General features: G+C 43.5%; 2 protein-coding genes across 2 annotated transcripts in view; one reads left to right on the top strand and one right to left on the bottom strand.

Annotated features, from left to right (window-relative positions):
* Window positions 1–27,973, top strand: part of LOC120528149 (zinc finger protein 721-like) — a 230,053-nt gene that overhangs the window by 83,425 nt on the left and 118,655 nt on the right. The gene's annotated exons all lie outside the window — the stretch shown is intronic.
* Window positions 81–27,900, bottom strand: LOC120528165 (zinc finger protein OZF-like). The gene is made up of 4 exons (XM_039752246.1): window positions 27,674–27,900; window positions 20,769–20,856; window positions 11,681–12,229; window positions 81–4,289 (listed from the first exon to the last, which is right to left on the bottom strand). Exons 3-4 carry the CDS (start codon window positions 12,093–12,095, stop codon window positions 3,343–3,345), a joined length of 1,362 nt encoding a protein of 453 aa, XP_039608180.1. The 5' UTR covers window positions 12,096–12,229; window positions 20,769–20,856; window positions 27,674–27,900; the 3' UTR covers window positions 81–3,342.

Genomic DNA, 27,973 nt, shown 5'->3' on the forward strand with positions numbered 1-27,973 from the left:
ATTGTTCCCTAAACACAGAAATTGGGAAATATCAGTTCACTTAATTAGCCCAGGAATTTAATTAAAAAAAGAAGCTGGATGGAACAAAAACCTGCAGCCACAGGGGGTCCCCAGGACCGAGTTTGGGAAACACTGCTTTAGAACTTCACCTTAAGAGCTTTTGCTGCCCATGTGCTACAATCGGGGAAAAAAAGAGGATCTTGAGACCATCAATATGTGGGGGACCCGGCTGGGACACCTCCACGGTGGGAGGTCAGATTGTTACTGTCCCCCCGGAACGCTAGATGGCAGCACCCCTGAGTTGCAGCAGTGCTTAGGGCTTCTTGGGAGTTGGAGTTATCTCTACAGCCTTGTTGGGATCTGGGGGGTGCCGCCTGGGGGTACTGCAACAGCGGGTTTTCTGCCACATCCAGAAGTAGGTCAACGAGCACCTGGACCACTTCCGGGTGGGCTATAACAGGAGCCAGAATCAGGACTGGAGGAAAAAAAAGAAAAGGACTGAGACAGAAAGAGAATAAGAAAGGAAAGTGAGCGATTAGCGACTCTTGGGGACACGGTCTATAAATAAACTCACATGTGCCTCTAGCGTCTGTCCGTCCGTCTGTGTCGGGTTAGCGCATTACAGCGCCATCTGTCTTCCACAAATGGTAATGAACTTTGCCTTCCTTGATGCTTATAGAACATGTGGGTCAGAGCACCTTAAAACCCGTAAGGTCCCAGTGGATCGATGGATTACATCCGCCTTCTTATTATAAATACGGTGGGCATCGTGACCTCAGGGGCGAAATGGAGAAGGCGGGGGACAGACAGCGACCACTGGGACCCTACAGCATGTTACCCAGCTCGGTGTTTGAAGGAATATCCAGGATTCTAGGATTGTCCCCTCTGGCTTTGTCATCTTGTTCAGTTAATTTAAGTCACCGCCCAGAAGAAGGCCTAAGGAGTTGGAGAGGTTGATCTGCTCCTTCATTAGCGTCAATTATTAGATCAAAATAAAAAGGATTGCCAGACAGCCTGCCAGGGTGAACTGCAGAGGTCGTGAAAAAGAAAGAAGGGCCAACACTGCAAATATGGACTCTGTGCATAAACTTCATGGACTTGTCAATAAAAGCTTTTGAAACTTCTGAAGTGCTTGTCATTCTGCTTCAGTGTACCAGAGAAACGTCTGACGCAAAGACCTCAAAACACTGAAGCAGAAGACTTGGTGAAAACCAACACTTGGGTCATTCTCAGAACCTTTGGCCACAACTGTACAATCAAGAGAAGACGCCATGACAGTCAAGACAGGAAGTTTACCACAAGGTGCAGACCACTGGTGAGACTCAAGGATAGGAAGGACAGATCAGATTTTGACAGAAAGCATTTTTTAAAAAGCCTGTCCAGTTCTGGAACACTTACTTCTCTTTGCACAAATTAAATTAAGATCAATACATACCAGAATGATGGAAAGAGAAGAGCGTGGAGGAGAAGAAACGGCTGACAACATGGACACCACATCACCTGTGAGACATGGCGGAGGCCGTGTTATGGCCTGATCATCATGGCTGCCAATGGAAGTCGCTCACTGGTGTTAATTGATGACGTGACTGCTGGCAGAAGTCGCAGGATGAATTCTGAAGTGTAGAGGGCGCTATACTGCCTGCTCAGATGGAGACAAATCTAAAAAACTGACAGGACAACACTTGACACTACAGATGGACAAGGAGACAAAACACACTGGGACAGCAAACCAGGAGCTTTACAACACAAAGAAGTGGATTATTCATCAATGGCCAAGTCAGTCAACTGACCTCAACCCAACTGGACATGCAGTTCACTTACTGAACACAAAACCGATGGCAGAAAGTCCAACAGACAAGCAGCATCTGAACAAAGCGGGCAGTAAAGAAAGGCCTGGCAGAACATCAGCACTGGAGATGACCAGGGGTTCCGACTTTCAACTAAATACTGACAATGATCGTTATATTTAGGATTCCGTTAGTATGTCCAAACACTTCTGAGCCCCTGAAAATGGGTGGACCACGTATAAAAATGGCTGTCTTTTCCAAACATCTCGTACAATAGTTTTGTCAAACCCCTTGAATTAAACCTGAAAGTCTACACTTCAATCCCATCTTGATTGCTTCACTTCAAATCCATCACAGTCGCACACAGAGCCAAACCGTCCCAAACACTTATGGACCCGACTGTACTGAATTTCATGGAACTGACCACAAACACGGCCAAGTGTTTTACAAATGCGTTTAATCCTTCCACGTGGAGAGGTACATAATATCGATCCTCTTTTTTACATTCTCACCCTGAGCCGCCCCATCCCTAAGACTCACAGTATGAGGGTTTGCTGCGATGCCACCGGATCACAGGGTTTTTAAACACATCTCCAGCAGACGCCTGGATTCAGTTGAACCTGACGCTTTACTCCTACGGGTCTGTTACTGGAGCTCACCATCTTCTGCCATTTTGCCCTGCCATGGAGCAGCAGTTTGATTTTTCCCTCAAACCCAGTGCCTACTGCGATAACCACTGGCGCCGTGTGACCCTCAAGTGGGCCGATTACATTTATTATACTTACAGCATCACCTTTGTGATAAAATGGGGAATGGGCGAGAGATACCGTATCATAGACCGCTATATAGACAGAATAAGCTTATAGTAACGCACATATTTGCCACACCCCTTAAGTCAGCCATTTTTCTAACCCACTTAATCCTAAACAGGGTCACAGGGGTTCTGCTTGAGCCTATCCTAGCTGGCATCGGGAGCAAGGCAGGAACAAACTCTAGGTGGGGCACCAATCCATCCTAGGGCACGCACGAGGGCCAATTTAGGAAATGCCAATCCACCTTTGGACTGTAAGAAGAAACCCATGCAGACATGGGGAAGACATTCAAACTCTACCCAGGGAGGACCTTGCTCTTCTTATTGTGAGGCAGGGATGCTGCCACTGCACCACCCCTTTAAGTAATGTCAGGATTTTGATTTTAGTAAAATAACTAGTGCGTCATAAAAAAATCAAACAAGGTAACATGTTACTTTTACCACTTTATATCAATCCTCAATTCAGTCCTTCGCTCTTCGCCCTCCAGCTTACTCCTTCAGGGCTTTTGTCCTGTGACCCTCAAGACTCATGCCCTTTGAGAAATGCTTGACACCTTCAGGATGCCATCCCACCACCCGATGCATCTTGGCACTGTGAGTTCTTTCATCGTTATGAAGTCCACTGCTCTTTGAGAATCGCTTACCACAGTCACAACCACATTCTTAAGCGTCCATGGAAATGACTGAAAAGCGAGAATCCTTTACCACATTTAGAGCCGCAGAACTAGAATTCCTTATGGGAATTCACAGCTGGAGAGCAATGTGAAATCTGACGTGATTCAGAAAACTCTGCTTATAGGCGAAGCTGTTGCCACATTCGGAGCAGCAGTAGGACTTCCGTTCTCCACGAACTTGATGAAGTCGCTGGTGTCGTACAAGATTGCCACTGTGGCCAAATCTTTTTCCACATTCAGCACATGCATACCGTTTTTCTCCAGTGTGGGTTGTCATGTGGGTTTGGAGCTTGGAACTAGTAGGAAAGCGCTTGCCACATTCAGAACAGCCATGCGGCTTCTCGCCAGCGTGATGTCGCTTGTGCATCAGAAGCTCACAGCTTACACAGAATCTTTTGCCACACTCCGAACAGCAATAGGGCTTCTCTCCAGTATGAATCCGTATGTGCCTCACGAGATCGTATCTTTTGACGAATGCTCTCCCACATTCTGTACAGCTATGTGGCTTTTCCCCAGTATGAATCGGAGCGTGTTTATAAAGACCGCTACTTGAGGTGAATCGTTTGCCACATTCGGAACAGCAATATGGCCTTTCTCCGGTATGAATTCTTCTGTGGGTCTGCAGACTGCTACTGTAAGCAAAACTTTTTCCGCATTCAGAGCAGGAATATGGCTTCTCTCCAGTGTGAAGCCTCGAGTGTAACTGAAGAAAGCACTTATGAAGGAATTGTTTGCCACACTCAGAACAGCCATACGACTCGGGCCTTGAACGAACCGATTTGTCCTTTTTACGGTCAGACTTATTTTCAACAGTTTGTCCGCACAAAGCCTCTTGATCCAAGTTGGTGTCTTCTCTCGCAGCAGGAGGAGGACTACGCTGAATAGAGGCTGCTGTCAACTTCTCCGATCCTCTTGATTTCCTCCTCCTCCTCCTCTTCTTCTTGTTCTGTTTCTGTTGGCACTCAAGAGAGGGCTGAGCAGATGAAGATGGAAAGGAGCCGACACGGTCAAGTAAATCTGCAATGAGAGAAAGTCTTTGCTTGAATATGTAAAAATAAGTAAAATCTTAACACGTGCTAGGTGGCACATTGGCTGGTATTGCTGACCCAACATAAATTTGAGACTTGACTAAATACGTCCTTCCTTGAATAAGCTGTGTGTTCAAATTGTGTTTACTGAGAACTCAAGACGAACCGTTAAGGGCACAACTGAGATATTTAGGCAGCCCAACAGCCGATCAATGAGGAGAGGGCAATGTCTGCAATGCGACTACCTAGGACTTCAAATGTAATGCTGGTAATGGTGCATTATGGGATACAGATGAACACGTACAAGGGATAGCGGTTGTCTTTTTGGCAGATGAACAAGAAATTTACACTTGATAAATAAAAACAAGGGAAAAGCAGCAAAGTGGGGTGTGGGGGCTGTGTGGCAATCTATGGCAGACCGATGCCCGAGATCATCATGGTTCCGAATTTGTGCACCGCATAAGGAAATGTGAAGGCCATCAAGTATAAAAGTTTGTGTGGCGGACGCCCCGACCATGGAAGGACAGAGTATTTTCAAGACCGTTTTCTCCCCCGGACCTTCCAGAGGGGCCACGAGCTTATGAGCATGGAAACTCAACCATGCTGCGGCCTGTGGCTACCAGCAGGGGGCGCCAGGATGTTTGCAGGGCCCTATTTGGGAGCACTTCTGCCACAGCCAGAAGAAGCTCGTTGGGCACCTGCACTCCTCCTTCCGGGTGCTCTAAAAAGGGAGCCAGTCTGAGTTTTGGGGGGCAGTGGCTGAAGCTCGTGTGGAGGAGCGGCTGGGCCGTGGGACTGTGTCGGTGCCAGCCTTGGGTGCTGTAAATAAATCAATCGTGTGACATGTGCTAAACCAGGGTCCTGCCGGGCAGCTGTACGTGCCCCGGGATTCACACTTGCTGCATACGTGCCAGTTCATCGTGTTAATACTGTGAAAAACTGTCAGGCTTCAAATACTCAAAGCAATGAAGAATTCAGAAGTAATGTGACAAGTGAAGACTGCACACAAGCACATCCCTCAGAACTACCAGAATATTGATTGATAAGCAGACAAAAAGTGTGTGTTCAGCAACCTGCTATGATATCGACAGGGTACAGAACTGAGAGGAGCGCAGAAAACACCACAAAGACGGTCTGAAAGGGCTGTGCAAATCAAAGAGACATTTTATGTAGTGAATGGGACTACAAATCTCTCTGTGGGACGAGCACCAAAGCAACTTCACGCAGGACAGCGGCACCCACCACAGCCCGATCAAGGGGGTCTTCACGTCTGCCGTTGTTGTTGTATGTGACCTGACTGTAAATATCTGAGAACTACTCGCTGTTCAAGGTCAAGTGACTAACAACTGTGTGCGACTTTTCAGAACGGATGATAGGAACATCATGGAACCCACACTTGATTTATTTTTATTTCTAATTCATTTGTACATCTTTTCCTTTTACCTCTTGTTGACAAAACCAAGCAATGGGGATGAATGCCATATGCATTTAAAAACGGATTACTTTCAAAGGCCAGAATAGCTTTTGATTGATGGGCAGACAGACAACAAGGCACTAAATAATAGATAGATAAAGTGATAGAGAGAGAGGGAGAGCGCAATAGAAAAGGCACTATATAATAGATAGACAGACAGACAGATAGAAAAGGCACTATATAATTAAGAGATAGATAGATAGATAGACTAAGATAGACAGACAGACAGATAGAAAAGGCACTATATAATTATGAGAGAGATAGACAGATAAAGGCACTAAGATAGAGAAGAGATAAAGGCACTATATGATAGATAGAGAGATAGATAAAGGCACTAAGATAGACAGATAGAGAGATAGAGAGATAAAGGCACTATATGATAGAGAGAGACAGAAAAGGCGCTATATGATAGAGAGAGAGATAGACAGATAAAGGCACTAAGATAGAGAGATAAAGGCACTATATGATAGACAGAGAGATAGATAAAGACACTAAGATAGACAGATAGAGAGATAAAGGCACTATATGATAGAGAGAGACAGAAAAGGTGCTATATGATAGAGGGAGATAGACAGATAGATGAAAAAGGCACTATAAGACAGATAGAGAGATAAAAAAGGCACTATATGGTTGATAGACAGATAGAAAAGGCGCTATATAATTAACAGACAGACAGATAGACAGAGATAGATCTATAAAGAGGCGCTATATAATAGACAGACAGACAGATAGACAGAGATAGATCTATAAAGAGGCGCTATATAATAGACAGACAGAGAGGTGCCTTGACTTACAAGTCTAATTCGTTCCGTGACGGAGCTCGTAACTCAAATTACGCGTACGTCAAATCAATTTTCCCCATTGAAATGCCATTAATCCGTTCTGAACACCACAATTTTTGTGTTACATGTTTTTAGATAAGAAAAATGTACTTCTAAGTAACGAATATCGTCTAAAATCCCAATACTTTATTAAGTATAATGTACATCATTTACCTTGGAGATGCTGACGGAGGTGGAGGAGAAAGGCTGAACTGAAGAACTGAATCTCATTTGCTGATTTTTGCCCTTTTCGCCGCACCTTCCTCCCTTTCATCTGCAGGGGTTTTCGATAAAAACCTGTCCAATGAGGTCTGTTTCATCCTCCACTTCAAAATGTTTCTAAAATGCGTTAGGCAAGTGTCATTAAATAGCGCCGTCGCACGCCCAGTTGCAACTTTTTCTGGGTGTTTCTTTTGAATAAAGTCTGAAAGTTTCTCCCACATTCCCAACATTTCCTTTATCTCGCTTGTAGAGATAACCTCCTCCTCCGCCTCACCCGTTTCCTGCAAAACCTCCCTGTGCTGCTGCGTCTGCTGCTGCGTCTGTAGCTCCTTTAGCTCCTCCGTTGTCAGTTCCTTGGAGTGCTCCTCGAGGAGCTCGTTGATGTCACCTTCATCCACGTCCAGGCCCATGGACTTGCCGAGGGATATAATCTCCTCCACCACTGCCGCTTCGGGTTCGAGTCTTTCAAAGTCCGTTTCAGACACCACCTCAGGCCACAGCTTCTTCCAGGCAGAGGTCAAGGTCCTCTTTGTAACACCCTGCCAGGCCATATCGATAATTCGGAGGCATATCACGATGTTATAGTGGTCTTTCCAGAACTCTCGAAGCGTGAGGTTTGTGCTCTCCGTCACCTCAAAGCAGCGGTGGAACAGGTGCTTGGTGAAGAGCTTCTTGAAATGAGAAATCACCTGCTGGTCCATGGGCTGCAGGATAGGGGTGGTGTTGGGTGGCAGGTAGAGAACCTTGATAAACTTGAACTCTTCGAGGATGTCCTCTTCGAGGTTAGGTGGGTGAGCAGGCGCTTTGTCCAGGACGAGAAGGGCTTGCAGGGGTAAGTTATTTTCCTGGAGATATTTCTTAACGTCCGGCCCAAAGACCAAATTCACCCACTCCACAAAGAACTGCCTGGTGACCCACGCCCTCGGGTTTGCCCTCCACATAACCTGCAGTTTGTCTTTCATAATCTTTTGTGACTTAAAGGCTCTGGGGTTTTCCGAATGATAAACGAGCAGCGGCTTAATCTTGCAGTCGCCGCTCGCATTGGCGCACAGTGCGAGGGTTAGCCTGTCCTTCATGGGTTTGTGGCCCGGCCTCCTCTTCTCCTCTGCCGTGATATAAGTCCTCCTTGGCATCTTCTTCCAGAAGAGTCCTGTCTCGTCACAGTTGAAGACTTGCTGGGGGATGTATCCTTCGGCGGCTATAATTCCGGCAAACGTTTTGAGGTAATCCTCGGCTGCCTTCATATCCGAGCTCACTGCCTCACCATGCCTGACAACGCAGTGAATGCCGGTCCTCTTTTTAAAATTCGTGAACCAGCCCCGACTGCCCTTAAACAGCTTGTCCGTCGAAGTGCCTGGGGTCTGCTGCAGCAAATCAGCGTAAATCGCTCGTGCCTTCTCGCAGACTACAGCCTCCGTCACGGTATCTCCTGCGAGCTGCTTCTCCGTCAACCACACCATCAGCAGCTTCTCTGTATTTTCAAGGATAGATGTCCGCTGTTTAGAAATTGTTGTCACGCCCTTGGCTGGCGTTATAGCCTTTATCGACTGCTTCTGCTTCAGTATGGTGCAGATTGTAGAAGTGCTACGCTCGTACTGCTTCGCCAAGTCGACTACACGCACACCTTGGTCATGTTTTTCGATAATTTCTTTCTTCACTTCAATGCACATCATCCGCTTCTTCTTCTCAGCACTGTCCTTCGCACTCACTTTCTTCGGACCCATGGATGGAAAAACGAAGTTTTGCAAAATAACTGCAAGCACAAATGCGAGCACAACACTGATATTTCCACTGCGAGCGAACCGCTTAAAGTGAATGAGTGAGACACAAAATGTTGGATGGATGTTGAGATGTTCGCTGCAACAACCAGCGGTGGGCTATCTGAAGCGGGCTCGTAACCCGAATGTTAGCTCTCAACTCAAAGCAAAAAGAGACGGCTCGTATCTCAAAAAACTCGTTAGTTGGGACACTTGTAAGTCAAAGTACTACGGTAGGTAGGTAGAGAGATAGATAGAAAAGGCACGATATGAGATAGAGAGAGAGATAGAAAAGGCATGATATGAGATAGAGAGAGAGAGATAGAGAGATAGAGAGATATGAAAGGCACTAATTAATGATAGAGAGAGACAGACAGAGAGCTATCTATCTCTCTCTATCATTAAATTGTGCCTTTCATATCTATCTATCCCTCATATCGTGCCTTTTCTATCTATTTATCATATAGTGCCTTATCTATCTCTCTCTCTACCTACCTACCTACCGTAGTACTTTGACTTACGAGTGTTCCAAAGAACGAGATTTTTAAGACATGAGCCGTCTCTTGGCTGATTTTATGCTTTGAGCTGAGAGCTAACATTTGGGTTACGAGCCAGCTTCACATAGCCCACTGCTAGTTGTTTGCGCAAAGACAGAGAGAGAGAGAAATAGAGATAGATATAAATACACAGAGAGAGAGAGAGAGAAAAAAGGCACTATATGATAGAGAGAGAGAGGATAAAAAGGCACTATATGATAGAGAGAGAGAGAGAAAGGCACTATATGATAGAGAGAAAGAGAGAGAGAGAGAAAAGGCACTATGAGAAAGAGAGAGAGAGAAAAGGCACTATATGATAGAGAGAGAGTGATAGAGAGAGAAAAGGCACTATGAGATAGAGAGAGAGAGAAAAGGCACTATATGATAGAGAGAGAAAAGGCACTATGAGATAGAGAGAAGAGAGAGAGAGAGAGAGAGAGAGAAAAGGCACTATATGATAGAGAGAAAAGGCACTATATGATAAAAAGAAAGAGAGAGAGAGAAAATGCACTATGAGATAGAGAAGAGAAAGAGAGAGAGAGAGAAAAGGCACTATATGATAGAGAGAAAGAGAGGATAGAGAGAGAAAAGGCACTATATGATAGAGAGAGAGAGAGAGAGAGAGAGAAAAGGCACTATATGATAGAGAGAAAGAGAGAGAGAGAGAAAAGGCACTATATGATAGAGAGAGAGAGAGAGAGAGAGAGAAAAAGGCACTATATGATAGAGAGAGAGAGAAAAGGCACTATATGATAGAGAGAGAAAAGGCACTATGAGATAGAGAGAAAGAGAAAGAGGCATATGATAGAGAGAGAGAGAAAGGCACTATATGATAGAGAGAGAAAAGGCACTATATGATAGAGAGAGAGAGAAAAGGCACTATATGATAGAGAGAGAGAGAGAGAGAGAGAGAGAGAGAGAGAGAGAGAAAAGGCACTATATGATAGAGAGAGAAAAGAGAGAGAGAGAGAGAAAAGGCACTATATGATAGAGAGAGAGATAGAGAGAGAGAGAGAGAAAAGGCACTATATGATAGAGAGAGAGAGAGAGAGAGAGAGAGAAAAGGCACTATATGAGAGAGAGAGAGAGAGAGAGAGAGAGAGAGAAAAGCACTATGAGATAGAGAGAGAGAGAGAGAGAGAAGAGAGAGAGAGAAAAGGCACTATATGATAGAGAGAAAAGGCACTATGAGAGAGAGAGAGATATGAGAGAGAGAGAGAGAAAAGGCACTATATGATAGAGAGAAAAGGCACTATATGAGAGAGAGAAAGAGACAGAGAGAGAGAGAAAAGGCACTATATGATAGAGAGAGAGATAGATTTTTATTTTTCCCTGGGGAACTTTGCTAATTTGCTAAAGTTTTATCATTTTGTAATGAATGTGTCAGAGCAATTGAAATGACAGTGGAACTAAGAGTGCAGCAACAATACAAACACTTAAGAAAAAAATAACATAAAATACAACTCTGTCAAAAATGGCTGGTGAATGACAATATTAATTCTTGATGTTTTAGCTTGGCGTGTAATGTTTTACCATTTTGTAATAAACATGCAAGATTCCTTTAATGGAGGATTCAGTAACATCAGATATGCAAACACAAACTCGTCTGCACCTTTTATTTCTCATTGATGGTGAATTTTACGATCTCTCAGTCCACAAAACTTCACTAACCCTCATTTGCATGCCGTGACAGAGCAGCCTAAGAGGTGACACTAAGTGGTCTCGGTCACCAAGTGTGACCTGCCCTGATCCCCTTTAGTGGAACTGAAATGTCAGAAGTCTGGCCGATCCCCGATATCCTTCTTAACGGTTGCCCTCATGCCCTAGATATGCCCTACAATTCACATTGCTGTTATTCGTCTTATACGCGTTGTTCGTAATTTTTTTCCTTTGCAGCTTCTTTTTTTAAACTCTTTATTAACCCACTGTGGAGTTTTTTTTTTTATGTCCTATTAATTCCAAATGTCAGTATGTATCTGTCCCACATTACATGCGAAACATTTTTAAACCTGTCTCACTTCTCCTCGACTGTCTCCACGCTTAAAACCTAATCCCATTCCATCCTCCTTAGAGTTTGTTACATCTGCTGAAAATCTGTCCTACCAAAGTTCAACTTAACAATTTTAGCTTTTGCACCCTCACTCTTCTAAAACACGCACAACTGTCTGATAAAGGTCACTTGACCCTAGTGGTCCAATCACCGCTATACCCCTCAATTCTGTCCTGATTATCACAGACAGGCTTCACCCCATGTTGGTGCTTTAACATACTGTGATAAAACACAGTCACTGCTTATGTCTAAAAACTCCTACTCTTGTGCTCTGCTACTTGGAAAGTTAGCCCAGTTAATTTTGGGGTAGTTCGACTTCACCATTTTTTGTGTTTGCACAAACCTTTATCATTCGTTATTTGTCAGGTCAGCTATTGTTAGTAGTTCTGTACCTGAGCAGTTTGCCTCGATGTGTGTACCTCACTCTCATTTCCACCTACTAAAAACAAATACAAACACAAGGTAGACTCTGTAAAGGTTACTATGTAGCTACACTCTTATGTTCAGTCCCATTACTTACTTAGTTCAACACTCCTTGATGACTGCTGCTCTTCTATCCCATTTCCTCCATTGACTTTCTCCTCATACTCCAGTAACTCAGATTTCAGTTCCACAGAATTCTCCTGGGTAGCCTGTGGTCCTGTGTTAGAGACCCGAGCCTGTAAACTGCAATGAGGCTCTTCAAAAATTTCTTGCTCGGAAATGTTTCCATTTTCAAGCTTTTCCAGCTCAGGATTAAGGCAGGATTTGGAAGAATTCTCAACTTTGACTTCAACAATCTCCACCTTGCACTCCTCTTCCTCCTCTTTAAGGACTGAAATTGCTCCTCTTTTGTAGTTCTCCACCCACAAATCCTCTGGTGCAGCCCCTTCACAGTCCTCTTGTTTAAGGAGTTCCAGTCTCTCAATTGTGTCGTCGTCATTGGCTAAGGCCATTCTCTGTGTAAAACTCTTCCCTCTCCTCGAGTGTCTGCTCTTCTAAGATTCCCTTCTCATGCAGGCAGCTCTGTCCTGGAGGCCACTAAACACCTCACTGCATGGCCATGCAAACTTAAAAAGAGGGTCTTTATCTGTCAAAATAAAAGTAAAAGAACCAATAATTTGAGTGCATTTCAGTTTTAACAGGACATAGAAAAGTAGCAGGTACATTTTTATGTCTGATTTGAAATGCTGTGAGCCCTCCAGGTTATCCTAAGACACCCTCAGCAAAATTTGGATTGACAATCTACTTGATGCTGTGGAAAAGTCAAGAATAGGGACAGTAGAGTTTTTTTTTTTTTAAACAAAGGCTTTTTTATTTTGAATCATTCTGTAATGACAACACAGGCCTGCACATGTTTAATCAAAATGGAACAGAGGGTGGTCCAAAGTCTGGATCTGACCTAAACTAAGACCACTGTTATAAAGAGTGGTGATGAATTGATATGCCACACCTCAATTACAGTGAAATCAACCAAAAAAAAAGACATGGAAGAGAACAGATTTGGCACAGGCACCAATCAAGCCATGACAAAGCCAACTGACAGCTTCAGTGGTCCTGCCTGAACGGCTGTTAGGCCCTCGTCTATACCGAGAGGCTGAATCCTCCAGCCACCCACTGCTCCATGTTCAAATGCACTCCTCCTCCCACTCCTCTATTTTTTTTTTCCTTCTCTCGCTTGCTTGCTTGCTTACCCTTCTGGCATGATGATGGCTGTCACATTCAGGTAGGAATATCACAAGAGCCAGCACTTTGATATCAAGTTGATATATCGAAATAATGCAAACATAACGGTACTCACTTTATTACAGCAACAATGCTACCGCCAGAAAGTCAGTGCGGCACGCATGTGGGACTGCAGGCAGAGAAAGGACTTCAAAAGTGCAGTAATACACGTGTGGGAAAGCAACGTATGAAAATGGCTGACAGGGGAGATGAAATAGCAACGCATCAACACACGTCAAAAAGAACAGCAGTAGAACGTTTGAGGCAGCAGGATTTCAACACGTGATTGAAGGAGCGGTGCTCACTATTTAAAAAACCTGGAGTGGTCTCCCCTCGACTTTCTCGTATACTTAGATATGGGGATGGATATTTGAGAAGTAAACCGCAAGACAATGATTACATTTTTTTTTTTATATTATGTTCATTAACTCTTTCGGGGTTGATGTCTACTTTTGTCAAAATTCAGGGGTAGAGGACGGTAATCAGCTGTAAACTGCAACAAAACTCGTCCTTTATTTACATTTTAGTTCGACTCTCTTTACTGGAACGACAGTTATATAGCTTTGTCGATTTAACGTCGAGTACCTACGCGTGCAAGAGTTGCGAGGAGCAAACAACCTCGAAAATGGCACGGACATCTGGCGAGAGACGAAAGCAAATGTGCAAAGCAAAATACTCCATGGATGTTTTACATAATTTTGTCGAATAGGACTTTGACTTGTCGAACTCCAGCCTGGAGATGGGTATGAAAAAATGACAGTGAGGTACCGGCATCATCTGATCGGCCCCCTGCTGATTGTGGTGCTGAACACTTTCGTGTAACTGATGTGCCTGTGGCAGCATTCACCTGGGAGGACCACCACTTACGTTGACAAGAGTTACAAACCAGATTGCGTCACACTGCAACCGCCACCCACCTGCTGTGCGAAGACAGCCAGCCCACCGTGCATTCCTGCTGACCATTGAGGTGCCCGTGTGCAGCGACTGCCACCAGAGATGCCAAATATGCGACAACAGCAGCCACAGCACGTAGCAACAGAGGTTTTATGTTGATTCATGTGTGAAAGGACTGCTTTGTGTGCTTTTCAGAAAACTGAGTTTTTGGGAAAAAATATTCAGCCCTCAAAGAGTTGAAGAACCATCAACAACAAATCAAATTAATAATATATTAAACAATTATTATAAAAGTCAAGTTGAAGGAATCTGAACCTGCAGCTGCATGAACAAAAGGTAAAGCACCACTTACAGTTAGCGGAAAAAGCCCAAAAGTGGATAGAAATCTACGTTTTGTACCTAATACTTGTATGCAGAATTTGGTTGACCGAAGTGAAAGCGTACTCAAGTTACCGTGGTTAGACACACACACACAATTTCAAAAATGGTATTTTTCGGATTCTGAGGTCTTAAACATCGAGATTCATCAAAATCTTGAAATGGAATTTTTGGAGGATCCCAACATTTTCCCTATACTTCACATAAGAGAAAGTCAGAGAAGTCTAAAATGATCAAATCTTTGGATGATTACAATACTTTCCCTATACGGTGGAACCTCGGATCACGACCAAAATTCGTTCCAAAACTCTGGTCGCAACCCGATTTGGTTGTGACCTGAAATAGGATTGTATGTGAATATAATTAATCCATTCTGGACCAAACGAGCTGTATGTAAATATATTTTTTTTTAAGATTTTTAAGCACAAAAATAGTTAATTATACCATAGAATGCACAGTGTTTATAGTAAACTAAATGTAAAAATATTGAATAACACTGAGAAACCCTTGAACAGAGAATGCTCGAATCAGTCTCTTTAAAAGCAAGTTCGGAGCATTCTTTAACTGCCTTCTCGGCCTCTCACTCGCTGCACAGGGAGAGACTGAACACGTGCAGACATCATCGGCGAGTACGAACCGGAAGGAAAACTGGCTTGTTTGTCACCCGAGTGTGTGGCCGTGAACAGATGCAAAAGTTTGCCAAACTTTTTGGTCGTAACCCGATTTGCACGTGTCGAGAGACGTTCGTGACCCGAGGTTCCACTGTACTTTGCAAATAAGAAAAAAGAAAAAAAAAAAAGCAAACACTCAAATTAGCTTTCACTATTGCCAGTTTTATTTCATTATGGAGATGGTTCATTAAGAGAGCAATGATGTGAGCAATTGTGACACCCCGTGTAGTGGGAATTGGAATCACCAGCCTACCCTCTAGGTGTCTAGTATGTGGGACCGAGCGTGACCAGGATGATGGTGTAAGACAGGGAGACACGGACACAAAAAGGGTTGGGTTTTTTGAAAAATAAAGTGAGGTTTTATTTACAGGTGCACTTAAAGAAAAATCAAAAATAATGTCCTGCGGAATTTATAGATGTTAATACACAGTCCAATACCGCAAAAAGGACACTCAAAATCAGTAATTAAATGAAGCCCAAAATGGCTATGACAACAGTATTTACAGTGCTTCCTGAAAGTCCCAAAAGTAAAAGAATACTGCACACAAACTAGTGGAATCCACACACACATATATATATATATATATATATATATATATATATATATATATATATATATTATATTTATATTATATATATTATATATACTGTAAATATATATATATATATATATATGTATGTGTATATATGTATTGGGTGGTGATCACTTCGATGAATGAAACCTGTTATCTTTACAACAGTTGACAAACACGGAATGTAACTTGAACACAACTCATCCTCCAAATACGAACCCGACTGAAAGAAATAATGATAATCAAATCCTTGATGACAGCAACACTCATAACAGTCACAAAACTATTACATTGACAATCATGCTACGTTATTTTTAAAATGTTTCCTTTTCTTTTTCATAACTTCTTTAACACACTACTTCTCCGGTGTGAAGCACGAGTATTTTGCTAGTACTAAAATAAAACTCACTCGGTGTTTCAATGTGGTCCTATTAATACGACATGTGCTGTGTTAGCAGACGCATAACCACAGAGACTGTAAAATGGCAGACTTCATAGATGAATAGGAATCCGGAAAGGCTAAGTTTGTGTCATTCATTTGACTCTGAAGACAAAGAGAATGTTCTTGAGAATAAACACTAAAAAAATGTGATGAATGTGATACAAGTACTTATGTTATTTTTTTTCACTTGTTATACACACACACACACACACAGACAAATATGCAGACATAATTCCAAAAGTTGTATTTTCAGACTCAGGGAGGTCTAAAACGTCGAGATTCATCAAAATCTCGACATTGAATTTTTGGACGATTACAATAATTTTCCTATACAAGAAAGTAACAAATGGCGGACTTAATAGCCAAGTGCAAAAAGTCTCACACATAACAGACTAGAGCCTCGTTCAGCCAGCGGCGACTGCAAGGAGTAAAGGGTACACACAAATTCGCTTTTACGTTTGCCAGTTTCATTTCATTATAGAGCTGGTTCAGAAATCAACTTGAGTGTGCATTAATAGTGCAGTAATTTGAGCAGTCAGATGCGAGTTGTAATGCTTTAACTTGTAGTGCCACGTATCTGTAAGACAGCATGAAATGACGGTGGGATCCATCGCTTTTGAATATCGTGTCCTGCACGGTCCCAATAAAGGAATGGAGGCTTGACTTTTATTCTTTCATTGCAATAAGCACATCTACAGATGTCCATTCTGACTCGGGGAGGCCTAAAATGTCGAGATTCATTAAAATCTCGAAACTGAACTTTTGGAGGATTCTAATACTTTTGCTTAACCTTGTATACGAGAAAGTCAGGGGGGTTTAATATGTCTCAAAATCTCGAAGATTTTGGGGCGATTCCACTACTTTCCCTATACTTTGTATAAGGAAAAACTAAAGGCAAATGAATCAATGGGTCAAACACTATCTAGACCTGTACTCCTCAGAAAGAAGTGTTAGATGCCATCGAAGACCTGCCTGTCCTAGAAGACCCAGAAACAGCTGTGACTGAACTTAGTAAAGCCATCAACGCCCTAATATTTGGGATGGCACCAGGAGAGGACGGCATATAGCTGGACATCATTAAATGCGGAAAGCCAGCCTCCCTAAAGACACTTTATGAGCTCCTGTGACTCTGCTGGAGGGAAGGCAAGGTACTACAGGACATTGTAATGCCAAGATAGCCACCCTGTATAAAAAGAGTGATGGCGGTGACTGCAACAGTTACCGGGACATCTCCTTGATGAGCACTGTGGTATGGGTAAGGTCTTCAACCATGTGCAGATTGCACTTCTCTAAAAGCTTAAGGGATGAAAGATCCGCAGTCGAAATGATCTTCTGTCTACAAACCGGATTCCAAAAAAGTTGGGACACTAAACAAATTGTGAATAAAAACTGAATGCAATGATGTGGAGATGGCAAATGTCAATATTTTATTTGTAATAGAACGTAGATGACAGATCAAATGTTTAATCCGAGTAAATGTATCATTTTAATGGAAAAATATGTTGATTCAAAATTTCACGGTGTCAACAAATCCCAAAAAGTTGGGAAAAGTAGCAATAAGAGGCTGGAAAAAGTGAATTTGAGCATAACGAAGAGCTGGAAGACCAATAAACACTAATTAGGTCAGTTGGCAACATGATTGGGTATAAAAGAGCTTCTCAGAGTGGCAGTGTCTCTCAGAAGCCAAGATGGGTAGAGGATCACCAATTCCCACAATGTTGCGCAGAAAGATAGTGGAGCAATATCAGAAAGGTGTTACCCAGCGAAAAATTGCAAAGACTTTGCATCTATCATCATCAACTGTGCATAACATCATCAAGATTCAGAGAATCTGGAACAATCTCTGTGCGTAAGGGTCAAGGCCGTAAAACCATACTGGATGCCCGTGATCTCCGGGCCCTTAAACGACACTGCACCACAAACAGGAATGCTACTGTAAAGGAAATCACAGAATGGGCTCAGGAATACTTCCAGAAACCATTGTCAGTGAACACAATCCACCGTTGCCAGCTGAAACTCTACAGTGCAAAGAAGAAGCCATTTCTAAGCAAGATCCACAAGCTCAGGCGTTGTCACTGGGCCAGGGATCATTTAAAATGGAGTGTGGCAAAATGGAAGACTGTTCTGTGGTCAGACGAGTCACGATTCAAGTTCTTTTGGAAATCTGGGACGCCATGTCATCCGGACCAAAGAGGACAAGGACAACCCAAGTTGTTATCAACGCTCAGTTCAGAAGCCTGCATCTCTGATGGTATGGGGTTGCATGAGTGCGTGTGGCATGGGCAGCTTGCATGTCTGGAAAGGCACCATCAATGCAGAAAAATATATTCAGGTTCTAGAACAACATATGCTCCCATCCAGACGTCATCTCTTTCAGGGAAGACCCTGCATTTTTCAACAAGATAATGCCAGACCACATTCTGCATCAATCACAACATCATGGCTGCGTAGGAGAAGGATCCGGTACTGAAATGGCCAGTCTGCAGTCCAGATCTTTCACCTATAGAGAACATTTGGCGCATCATAAAGAGGAAGGTGCGACAAAGAAGGCCCAAGACGATTGAACAGTTAGAGGCCTGTATTAGACAAGAATGGGAGAGCATTCCTATTTCTAAACTTGAGAAACTGGTCTCCTCGGTCCCCAGACGTCTGTTGAGTGTTGTAAGAAGGGGAGATGCCACACAGTGGTGAAAATGGCCTTGTCCCAACTTTTTGGGGATTTGTTGACACCATGAAATTCTGAATCAACATATTTTTCCCTTAAAATGATACATTTTCTCAGTTTAAACTTTTGTTCCGTGATTTATGTTCTATTCTGAATAAAATATTAGAAGTTGGCACCTCCACATCATTGCATTCAGTTTTTATTCACGATTTGTATAGTGTCCCAACTTTTTCGGAATCCGGTTTGTATGTCAGCTCCAAGAGAAAAGCCGAGAACAACGCTGTTGTGATGTGAGATTTTGCATATACCTTGATAAATGTTTTGTATGCCTTTATTTATAATTTAGGCAAACCAAGTGGTGAGAGGTATTCATGTTTGCTCCCCAACCTCCCACCTTTACGACTGTCTCTTTGTAATTTTATGACAGGATTTGGGGGGGATGTGTCTTAAACCAGTTTTTCCCCACACAAAGCCAGGTTAGCTTAACATATGGTCTGGGGGGGTGGGGGGTTGAGGTGTTAAAATGTACTATTTCTCTCATTGGTCTGAGATATGGCTGTTTGGAATTGGCTTGTCTCAGAGGCCTTCAAGTACCATGATATCCCATTCGCTGTAGGGAGTTGGACAGAAAACCTATAAATTTGCTTGCTCAACCACATTCTCTTTCTCTAACCAACAAATGAGGAAGAAGCATCTCTCTTGCTAACCAACATATGATGAAGAAGCATCTCTCTTGCTAACCTGTGATGATGAAGACAACACAATGAAGAGCACAGCTCAGCAGCCATATTGAACAGACATGTGGCTGAAAGCTGAGCACCAACGATGCCTTAACTAGAGACATTTTAAGTAACTGCAAGTCTGTGTGCCACCTGAATTACACATCACCATTTGATCAGGTTGTATGGTTGCCAATATTCAAATGTACTTTGCATTTTGTTATTATTTATGAATATTATCAATAATACACTATTTTATGTGTAACTTAACTCCTGCTTGTCTTTTTACTACATCTAATTGCCTGAGGTTATAGATATAGATATAGAGGGGAAGGTGGGGAGAAGTTATATAAAATAATATCTTATAAACAGTGGTAAGTCTGTGAGATTAGGCATTCTAAGGCTACATATTAATAATACAATAGGGGAAAGTAGAGCAATTTATATTACTCTACCAAGATAAAACAAACGCAAACCATGCATTTATCGATCTGACCAAGGCTTTTGACCTCATGAGTAGGACAGATATGTTTCATCTGCCAATGATGCCCTACCATCGCTTAGTATTATAGCGTCCTTTCCCCAAGGATAGGCAGGGTGTGGTCAAATATGACAGGGACATTCCTGACCCCTTCCCGATGAACAGCAGTGTGTGAAACAAGGATGTGTCCCTGCACCGACTCTGTTTGCCATTCTACTGAACTTTGCATTCAAGGTCTCTGTCGAAGGCAGCAACCTACATACCAACAGTCACGGGGAACTGTTCAACTAACTGAGCTCGCCTACGAGCAAAGCCAAAGATTGGCACAATCCTCATTACAGAGTGGCTGGCCCAAAGGTAACCATGGACGATCCAAAGTTGAATTTGACCTAAACCAAGGCCGTCACTTTAAAGAGACTCTGCCTGTGACGTACTGACATTCCAAGCTCAGTTACACTGAAATGAACAGAAATACGTGTTCAGCATGTTTGATTGCCCATAAAAATATTAGCAACCCAATCTATTGCCTCAGAGGGTCAGCCTGAATGGGCTCAGCCTATTAGGAGACGAGCCGCCAGCTCCATACTCAAAAGCACTCCTCTTCTTTTCTCCGTCTCTCTCTTACTCCTGCCTGTGCACCCACACACTCCAGCTTACCTCGCCACTCCTAACTCAACATACATTACATTGCCAAATGTTTTTACACCGGATGCCCTGCCTGGTGGCCCCAAACCCAAGCACACTCACTTAAAATCCATCTGACACTCCCACAGGTTTATCCCACACGCACCCTCTCTTTACCTCACGTCTTCAGAAGGCCCATTTCTAATTTCTGTGCTGGTCCCGAGCAATCAGAGGTTCTTGTTTTGCACCTTTAGTGTTTCCTCGGCCTCTCAATTGCATGCGTCTCCAGTTCAATGCCGGATCTAAAGGGGCCAGTGATGGCCGAGTTTAGCCCCCTTCAGGGTCGGCTCCTGCCTTATTCACCGTGCTGCTTGCGTCCACTGTCACCCTGAACTGCATGAAGCGGCTCTCATGATGGAGAGACCATAAACCGGTGAACTTGCTGTGTAAATACCCACCTTTGTTAACAGACCTCCTCAGAGCAATTCTGGCCTTGTTTAAGGCGAGCTCTCACCTTCCTCTTCTTCTCTTGCACCTTCACAATGCCTGTGTGATTAAAATCAAAAATATCTCAGTTTATAATAGTAAAGGATAAAAAAAAAAAAAAATAAATAAATTTCACAAATTGAAAGATTCTTATTATGGGATGGGGGATAATGGCTCAGAGAAATACCGCCATCTACCGTTTGGAGGGAGAATTACTCTAAAATGTTTAATGGCACCTGCATCCTTGGTTTCAATACCACTTCTAGTAGCAATCTGTCCAGAGTCTGCATGTTCTCCCTGTTTCTATTTCATCTTTTCCAGTGTAAGGGACGGCCGGTAACCCAATCCGGCCGGGACACCCAGAGAGTGCAAGGATGGGGGAAGGCAGCTACTTTGGGACACTGCCTCCCTACCCAAGACGCCAGATGACAGCTTCCCTGAAGTGTAGCGGTGCCCCGGAGTCCCGCAGGGCACCATGGGCCAAGGAGTTCGGTATCACAGCTAGTGCTGGGCGATATGGAAAAAAATCATATATCACGATATGGATTATTTTATATCACAATAACGATATATACCACCCACAATAAAGTACGTTTTCAGTTATTCTCTGAAAAGTTTGACAAAAATATCATTGCATTTTAGTTTAGCAATATAAACGTATCAACTGACAACAGATGTGGTGGAGGTAGAGCTACAGTAGCCTTCACATTTTTTTTATCCACATCATAGTTATTTAAATAGTATTATCAAAATAAACTTTATTAAAAAAAAAAAATTAAAGTGCACAACCCTTTCAAGTTTCTGAGCAGAAAAGCACTCAATTATAAAAAATAAACACAAAACATTTTTCAACCTTGTAGTGCAAAGTTTGCAAACCAAAATAAAGTATCAAAAGTAAATATCAGAGTTGAACATAACACTGTTTAAGGCATTAGCCATGAATAAAAGTGCAAACATAAAAGGCTACTTTGTAAAAGTAGAAAAAATGACTGTGTCAAATTTATAGATAGATAAATACTTTATTAGGGGGTCTTTCTCGGAATTACTACAGTAAAAATGACAGAACAGTAAACTAAAAGTACCTCATACAATTTACTGCACGAGTAACGCACCTTGGGCTATCATGGCTCCCGTGTGGTCATCTGGAAAGTACGCAGTCTGTAAACAGCGAGCACAGAGGATCCAGTCTTTGCTGATGTAATGGATGGTTACGCTCATGTAGGGCTGCGTAGCTCTGCTCGTCCACAGGTCAGTTGTCAAGGCATAATGGACCACACTGCGAACATCCTTCTCTACTTGGGCCCGGCATGCGTTATATAAGCGAGGCAACTCGACTTTACTGAAGTGCTTACGACTGGGCATAACGTACCTCGGGTCAAGGACTTTGACGAGGTCTCGGAAGCTACCCTTCTCAACTGCATACACGGGGGTCATGCCTTTACAAATGTAATGCAAGATGGCACATGTGATTTCTTTATGGCGCTGGGACGTTTTTTCATACGGTGTGCTTTTTATGAAAGACTCTTTAATTTTAGGCTGGCTATATTTTTTCTCGCCACTTGCCCGGGCTGTTTCACAACTTTCTTTACGTCGCATTTCTTCGATTCTCCCGTATTCTTTTTCGTGGACCTTCTTCAAGTGGTAAAAGAGGTTTGTTGTGTTAGCGTCGGGCGCGGAAACAGTCTTTTGGCAGAGTTTTCACATGACTGTCTTCTGCTCCGTGTCAGAGCTCTTGAAGCCAAAATGCAAACAAATCACTGACGTACCCCCACGTTTCGGTAAAAGTACTTCTTGGGCTGCTGCCTGCATAGCAGTTTCAGTTTGTTGCGACTCCGGGCATTCATCTTTAACCTCTTGCGTCTCCATCTTTAAGCACTCACGAGTTAACTAGCGTAAAGCATGTCGCAACAACGTAAAGCGTCTTGTCGCAAAACCACAAGATGGAGTTTCTTTGCGAAAAAGTTCATTTTTATTCTTGATTATAGCGACAAGACATTATCATACATTTGTCATAGCCTATTTAATGCAATATTTTATTTAGTAATTGATAAAATTAGGTTATAAACGATAGAAGAGTAATAAGACGATAGAAAAGTGTCTATCGTACCCACAATACATATCGTCATATCGCCCAGTACTAATCACAGCCATGTTGGGTACTGTGGGTGCCGCAAGGGATGGACGATGAGAGATAAGGTTCTCACTTAACCTGGAAGTACTGGCAGGTCACGAGAACGGCTGATTAATATCCATCTGAACCGGAAGTGCTGGAAGGTCATGTGGATGGAAGAGCAGAAGCACGTCCGGGTTGGACACTCTATAAGGGACTGCCGCAAAACCGGCAGTGAGCCTGCATTGGGAGAAGGTGTGGAGGAGAAAGAGAGAGAAAGAATTGTGTGTTGTGCTTTATTTGCCTGTTAACCTGTGGCTGTGGTGCTAAGAGAGCACTGGAGGAAGAAACAAGAATAAAACACGTTCTTGGTGCTCTTGTCGTCATCCCTATCTGCAGGGGGAAAGGTGATCGCCTGGGTTACAGCAACATCACAGGGATAACATTGCTCTTGGTGCCAGGTAAGGTCCATGCTAGGGTCGTCCTCAATAGGATCCGTGATCACTTGCTCACCTACCAGCGACCAGAATAGCCTGGTTTTACGCCCAAGAAGTCTACCATTGACCGCATCCTGGCACCGAGGGTTCTCATGGAGGCACAAATGAGAATATCGGCAGAGTTTCTTTGCAGCCTTTGTTGATTTTTGTAAAGCGTTCGACTCAGTTGATCGAGCTGCCCTGTGGGACATCCTGACACTTTGCGGGGGACCACCCCCCACCCCGCCCCGCCACCCCCAACGTTGCCAGATATCATGGCCGGCCTGTCCACTGGTACTGCGAGTGCTGTGCAGAGTGGAGGCAGACCCTCTGTGTTTTTCCCCAGTTTGTTCCGGGGTTCATCAGCTGTGTGTTCAATGCTTGTATGGACTGGGTGGTGGGGTCCAGCAGCTGTGGGGCATCTGTTGGTGAAGAAAGATTCACGGATCTTGACGATGCCGTGATCTTCATGGAATCAATGGAGGCTCTGATCGGGGCACTCAAGAGACTGAGCGAGGAGTCCGAGTGTCTGGACTTGTGAGTGTCCTTGATAAAAACCAACATCCAGGCCTTTAATGACCTCTTGGGCACGGCCATCAGCAGAGTGTCTGTCTGTGGAAAGAGTGTCGACTTTGACATTGAGAAGTTTACTTACCTCGGTAGTGACATTCATGAACCTGGTGACTCTTCCTATGAAGTCAGTAGATGGATTTGAAGAGCATGGGGGTCATGCGTTCGCTGGAAAGGGGTGTGTGGTGCTCCCGATATCTATGCAAAAGGTCAAAGGTGCAAGTCTTTAGAGTCCTGGTGCCCCCTGCATTGCTATATGGTTGCGAGACATGGACACTATCCAGTGTCCGGAGATAAAGACTGGCCTCCTTTGGTACGGTGTCTCTCCGGGAAATCCTTGGGTACTGTTGCTTTGACTTTGTGTTGCTCATGGAGTCCGGATGAGGCACATGACCTGCATCGTGAGGGAGCGTCAGTTATGGCACTATGGCCATGCGGCGCGATTCCCCCATCCCATAGATTTTCGATGTTTGATATTCAAGTCAGGGGACTGTGACGGCCATTCCAGAACATTGTACTTCTCCCTCTGCATGAATGCCTTTGTAGATTTCGTGTTTTGGTCGTTGTCTTGTTGGAATTGCGTAACTTCAGCTTTGTGACTGATGCTTGAACATTATCCTGAAGAATTTGTTGATATCGAGCTGAATTCATCTGACCCTCGAGTTTAACAAGGGACCCAGTCCTTGAACTAGCCACACTGGGGGTTCCTCTACGTGGGAGGCGTGGTGATGGGGGACGCAACTCCGCCTCACACGGCGACCGAGCTGCAGGCTATGGCCGTATATATGTACGTAAGTAGGTTCTAGTAATTCCCCCCCACATAAGATCCTCATTGTTGGGGATTTGAGTGACTGGACCAGGCCAAGGGGTCACCCACTTAACACCTGGCTGCGGCAGATGGAGGATCATTTCCGGAGGGTGGGACTGGACTGCGTGGTGCCAACCGGGATCCCGAGTTGTTTCGTTGTGTAGTGTGCGCGGCAACGCGCTGTACCAGTGCACGCTCCCCAACACGACTTGGTGCTTTCACCGTGTTCCGCATGTCTGTCTGTTAGGTTTGACGAGCAGCAGTGCCCACTAGCGTCCACACCAGATTCTCAAGAAACATCCCAAAGGAGTGCAGGTTACACTCAACTGGAACTCTGAATGAACCCCCATCACTACATGTGGACTGGCACACCATCTGTGGTTCATACCTGCCTTGTTTCCAGTGCTGCCCGGAAAAGTGGTGATCCCCTACCCATGCGGGACCAAACAATGGCAACTTGGTTATGACATCTCTGTACCCCCTACCCCTGGCATTTGTGTTGAGAAAGGATGTTAAATGGGATGAAGGAAATAAAATTAATAACCGCAATATCAGAAATGAAACTGAAAACACTCTAAGTGTCGAGCACAAACCTTAAACTAAACAGGACAGACTCCATTTGTAAGGTTCATACGGCCCGCACGATTTGAAGATACGCAAAGGAGGAAGAACAGGACGGCATGATGAAGAGGACAAATCAGTACCACAGAAGTGAAATTTACAATTAATTCTTCTCAAATAAGCTACTTAAAGCAGCTACTCAAACTTTATTTCTCTTTCACACACCCCTCTGTAACATGAAACTCAATACTGTCAATCCCCCATTTTACACCGTTTCTCTTGTCGGCTGACGGACTATAAAATGATGCAAGTCGCGTTTCACGAATACAAGCAGCTGAGCAGACCCACCTGCGTATACCAGCCGATCCTTCTCACTGGAGTGCAGACGTTACCACTCTGCCGGTCTCTTTCAGGCCTTTACTGTCTTATGCCAGCTTATTGGCACATTTGACCAACTAAACCATACAAAGGAGGATTTCTTTCCCAAGCTGACAGTCAAATATTTGTTCGTGCAGGACTTTACACATGGGAATGGCTGCTGGATGAATGAGGCTCTTGACGAGGCTTTTAAGTATGGTGTTTGTGCATTTTCTTTTTTTTAGTTTCTAATGGTTTAACAGGTTTTAGGCTGCCATGGATAAGGAACTCCAATTAGAAACTCTCAGCGGATTAGAAACTCTGTGCAGATAAGAGCTCACCTTCAAAACGTGAGCGTGTAAAGCCACACTGCAGGACATTTTTGGCTTTTCTGATAATTGCTTGCTCCTCGCCTTATGTTTATTATTATTTTTTTTTTTTATTCATACTATTCCAGTCTATATATATTGGACTTGTCACTTAAAAGTAACATGTAATCTTTCTCTTGATTTTATTCTTAAACATAAGCCACATTTTCGCCTTGATTACGTAGCATATAAAAGGATTTATGAGCGAAGAAATGAATGCCTGTAATGAACGTAAAGCTGCTTCGTGTACAAAAATGGCAGAATAAAACTGTTCTAGTAACAGGCGCTAATGAAGCCCCGAATGCTGTCACAGTCGCCACTGTATCCGTTTTTTACTAGGGTTACCAGACGTCCCATATTTGATCATTTTGTCCCCTGTCCCGTACTGACCTTTTAGGGACACCCAAATGTCCCGTATTTAGTTCATTTTCAAATTTTGTAATAAAAATATATCTTTACTATCTTCTTACAGTACTTAGTTGTAACTTTATAAGTAATTATACTTTTTTTCCCCCCACAGATTCTCTTGATGAAAATCACTTAAATGTAACGAGGTGTTGTTCTGCATGTTTGGCTGAGGACAGCGACACTCACCGTTTTGCTCTCCAGCCGCGCTGCTCTGCCGTTCTGGATCAGCATTGCAGCATTGAGTCTCAACAAAGGGTGTTCTTACTACTTGACACAGACCACTTTTTTTCTAACTGCTTGTATTAAATAATATTTCTCTGTTGTCTGAATTAAATAAATATTTTGAAATGATTTCACTTTTACAGAAGTTTTATTTAGATTGTATTAAATACTTTTCAAATGATTTTACTTTTGTTTTCACCATAACCTATTCCAATCCTTGTTTTATGTTTATAACTTATGTCTCTACTTTTATATAGTATTTTAGTCTGGGTGTGCAGGGGTATATATATATATATATATATATATATATATATATATATATAGTAATATTGAGAGAGATTTTAAGAATGTCCCGTATTTCTCATTTTGTAATCTGGCAATACCCTAGTTTTTACAGAGGAGGCGAGACGCTTCAGGCGCCGCCACTTTGGAGCCCACCGAGTCAGACTGCAAGTTCAAGACGTCTGTGCGGTCGCTACGGCTTTTAAACCCTCGGAAATACATTACAGACCTTAAAAGGCGCCGTGACTTGTATGTGCCAGCCATACGCTGTTGTAGGCCAAACCTCAATATTAAGCCCATGGATCAATCCGGCCCTGTCCGCAGGTGCACGTAGCATTTCACCCAGCGCTCTCTTCATATTGTAAACGCTACTTCGGATAATGTTCTTGTGAAATTTCTAAGATGGAATTTCGGATTTTTGTGAAAACTCGAGCGCGGACAGGACGAGCGAGCGACTTACACGGCAGCCTGGACCTCACTGTGAGAGTGAACGTATGGCGGTCGTTCAGCATCAAAGCGTCTGCACACTGCCACGTCTTTTTTTCTCTTTCTCTATCTACTTATGTCCCTCCTTTGTTTTATTTTCCCTTTTCCGTATGTATCGCCAAAACCCCCACTGTTGTTCTGGTTCATACCGCGACATCCCCGCCCTCGTCCTGCTCCGCTTTTAGACACCCGGTATTCCCTCCCCTAGCTCGATGCTCGCATTGCTTACCAACACTTCTTCTCCGTAGTTTTTCTCTTTTTGTATCTATCTCACTCTCTCTCTCTTCTTCACTTCTGTTCGCGTTTGTCTCTAAAATGAACACACGTGTCTTCTGCGGCAGCCCGCTCGCGGACTCAAACAAAGAGAAACACGTTACGTCATCAAGGTGCGGCACGAAGGAGAACTGTTAGAAACGTGTGACCAATCGAGTCAACACTGCCATCTTCAGGGTGGAGGGAGGATTCTTAATCAAAATATCTTTTACCTCTGTTCTCAAAAGGCATTTAGATCAGACGGATTTTCATTATC

This window comes from Polypterus senegalus, chromosome 4 (genome assembly GCF_016835505.1).
Source record: "Polypterus senegalus isolate Bchr_013 chromosome 4, ASM1683550v1, whole genome shotgun sequence".
NCBI lineage: Eukaryota > Metazoa > Chordata > Cladistia > Polypteriformes > Polypteridae > Polypterus > Polypterus senegalus.

Excerpts from the sequence above, each read along its gene's own strand:
- LOC120528165 (XM_039752246.1), bottom strand. The coding sequence starts at position 12,095 with ATGGCCTTAGCCAATGACGACGACACAATTGAGAGACTGGAACTCCTT. Across the intron at positions 4,290-11,680 it reads ATCAAGGAGTGTTGAACTAA|ATTTACTTGACCGTGTCGGC; the intron begins GTAAGTAATGGG and ends CTCTCATTGCAG.